Source organism: Triticum dicoccoides, chromosome 6A, assembly GCF_002162155.2.
Source record: "Triticum dicoccoides isolate Atlit2015 ecotype Zavitan chromosome 6A, WEW_v2.0, whole genome shotgun sequence".
NCBI classification, from domain to species: Eukaryota; Viridiplantae; Streptophyta; class Magnoliopsida; order Poales; family Poaceae; genus Triticum; species Triticum dicoccoides.
In genome coordinates, this window is record NC_041390.1 from 478,426,376 (window position 1) to 478,428,786 (window position 2,411).

At 49.7% G+C, this 2,411-nt stretch overlaps 1 protein-coding gene across 1 annotated transcript; it reads left to right on the plus strand.

The window, feature by feature from the left end:
- LOC119315921 lies at positions 1-999 on the plus strand. Its single transcript, XM_037590360.1, has 3 exons — positions 1-175; positions 430-562; positions 712-999. Exons 1-3 carry the CDS (start codon positions 1-3, stop codon positions 875-877), a joined length of 474 nt encoding a protein of 157 aa, XP_037446257.1. The 3' UTR covers positions 878-999.
- The last annotated feature ends 1,412 nt before the right edge of the window (positions 1,000-2,411 follow it).

Here is a 2,411-nt window from a genome sequence, read left to right on the forward strand (position 1 = left end):
ATGAAGATGATCAAAGGTCCTTGTGTTCGCCGGGGAAGGATGGCAGGCCCGGTCCAGAGCATCACCCGGGCGGAGATCGACCGTTTCTGGAGGAGAAAGAAGCTGGAGGAAGAGGAACGCCGGCTCGATGACGAGAAGGAGGCTGCAAGGATCAAACTCAAGACTCTCAAGGCAAGTATACTGTTACCCCTCATCGTCGGTCAAGAATACTCTGTTAATAATTTGATGATCCCATTTCATTTACTACCTAGTTTATACTTAACTGCATACCCGCTTTAAATCGAAAAAAAACAGCATAAGCTCTGTAAACCTTAGTATGACATTATTATACAGGTAGTACATGGAAAGAATATTGTATGACAGTGTCATTTCGATACCTTTGCCATTTGTGTTTGTATAATTAATTTGGATTGCTCAAACTCTGTTAAGAGCAGCAAGAAGATTACATGCTTTTTGTACAAAGGATAGACGGGATTATAGACGAGAAAGCAGAGACAAGCGAGATGATGGAGGAGGGAGAGATCGCCAGGAACATTGAGATACAAATTGGCATCAAGCATTGGTAAGCTATTCTTTTTTCTTCGTTCTAATGGTGATCTTGACATGGAGGGCACACCTTTACAAATTACAACGTCTGGCCATATTTCCGTAACCGATGAAAAACAGAAACTATGGAACTACATACTAACTTCTGAAAGTTTGGAAGTGCAGGTGGAGGAAGAGCAGCTGCGCATATCTAAATGAACCAGCAGTAGCATCCGTTGATGATAACAGCAGTTGGAAGGCGAACACCGGATATATTCCGCAGAAGATACAATTTAGGTGCTCCCAGCCAGCACTTTACCAGATGAACGTGGCTGCTTTTGGGATCTTCTAAATGCTGATGCCAAGGATAAAATGTGAGCCATTAGGATGCGTTTTCCTTATGCGTCTCAATATGAATTTGAGTCAGATAATAAGTTTAATGGAAAGGGTACTTTTGAGTAACAAAGAGCAGCCTTATCATTTCACATATTTGGGGATGCAGTGAATTTTAATGAAGCTCTTCTATGTTGCATAGACTACAAGAACTTGTTGGTCCTCAAAGCATCATACAAGCTAATTGACTAGAATGCATATTCTGCCCATGATATGGACACTCAAAATATCCATTAGCAGTAGAATGCAAGTTCTAACATATATGAGTCGTGATTTATTTGAATCACTGCCCTTCGATGACAGCCATTATATGCAGGATAAGCATGCACATATGCGTGTTTGAAGCTCAGAGCCCCAAATTATGATATATATATGTTGAACCGGTATGGGCCCTAGCCCATCAAGATCTGTCTCTTGGGCCCAAGCCCATGAGAGGTGCTGACCTAGAAGAGGAGCCCCTCTTCCCCCTGCCCCGGTGTGAGCCGCCAGACACGAGAGGAACTACTCGTGAGTCACCAGACACCACCTGCCCTCCTCTCTGTAGGTACTCCCCCTCTCATCTCAACATGGTATCAGAGGCCAGCGACGGCGGGGCTTAAGGAGACGGCGGCGACGTCCGGCGAGGTGGCGGTGGATCTGGCGCGCGCGCGGGAGGCTGTAGAGAGCTGCACGCACGAGAGACGCGGGGAGCGGCCCGGCAGAGCTGCGCGGGCGGCTGCTGCTGCTGCTTCTTGGACCGGAGGCAGAGCCCCTGCTCGGGCTCTTCCTCGTCCTCGGGCGGCTGCAGAGGAAGAGGAGCTGCTCGGGGTGGTTGCTGGCGTGCTTGTGCTGAGCGGCAGCAGGCAGAGGAGCAGAGGAGGAGCACTAGTGGAGAGAAGGAGTGCGTGCGTCCTGCGTGCGCTGTGGTGCTGCTGAGCGGAGAGTAGAAAGGGGAGTGATCGAGAGGAGAGGAGCTGCTGCTGGGCGCTGTGGTCCTGGAGGCTGCGTGTTTGCTGCTGCTGACTCTGTTGCTGCTACTGCTGGTGCTGCTGAGGGGGAGAAGGAAGAGGAGGTGCTGGAGCTTATTCCTGCGAGGAGCTGCTGCTGGTTGGAAAGAGAAGAAGAGGTGTTGCTGAAGCTGAGCTGCTGCTGGTTGGAAAGAGAAGAAGAGGTGTTGCTGAGTTTTGCTGTTGCTGCTTATCCCGCCAAACAATGGCTGAACCAACTGGTCTTGCCGAGGCTTTGGAGAAGCTCGCTAAGATCCTCACGGAGTCCAACTCTGGGGCCATCGTTCCTCGACAGGGAGTGGCTCAAAAGCTTGAAATGTCGCCCCTGGACATGAAGCTAGAGGGGGCAACAAATTATTTGAGCTGGTCCAGAAGGGCTTTGTGGGCTGTGGAGCAGAAGGAGCTTGATGGATATTTGTTGGGCACCGTTGTAGAACCAAGGGACAAGAGTAGTGCAGAGGGCAAGAGGTGGAAGGTCATCCACTCTGTACTTATGGTGTGGTTGTT

Bases quoted from the DNA above. Each gene is read 5' to 3' on its own strand.
- LOC119315921 (XM_037590360.1), top strand. From the start codon at position 1: ATGAAGATGATCAAAGGTCCTTGTGTTCGCCGGGGAAGGATGGCAGGC. The intron at 176-429 runs GTATACTGTTAC...AACTCTGTTAAG, and splicing joins ACTCAAGACTCTCAAGGCAA to AGCAGCAAGAAGATTACATG. The intron at 563-711 runs GTAAGCTATTCT...TTGGAAGTGCAG, and splicing joins CAAATTGGCATCAAGCATTG to GTGGAGGAAGAGCAGCTGCG.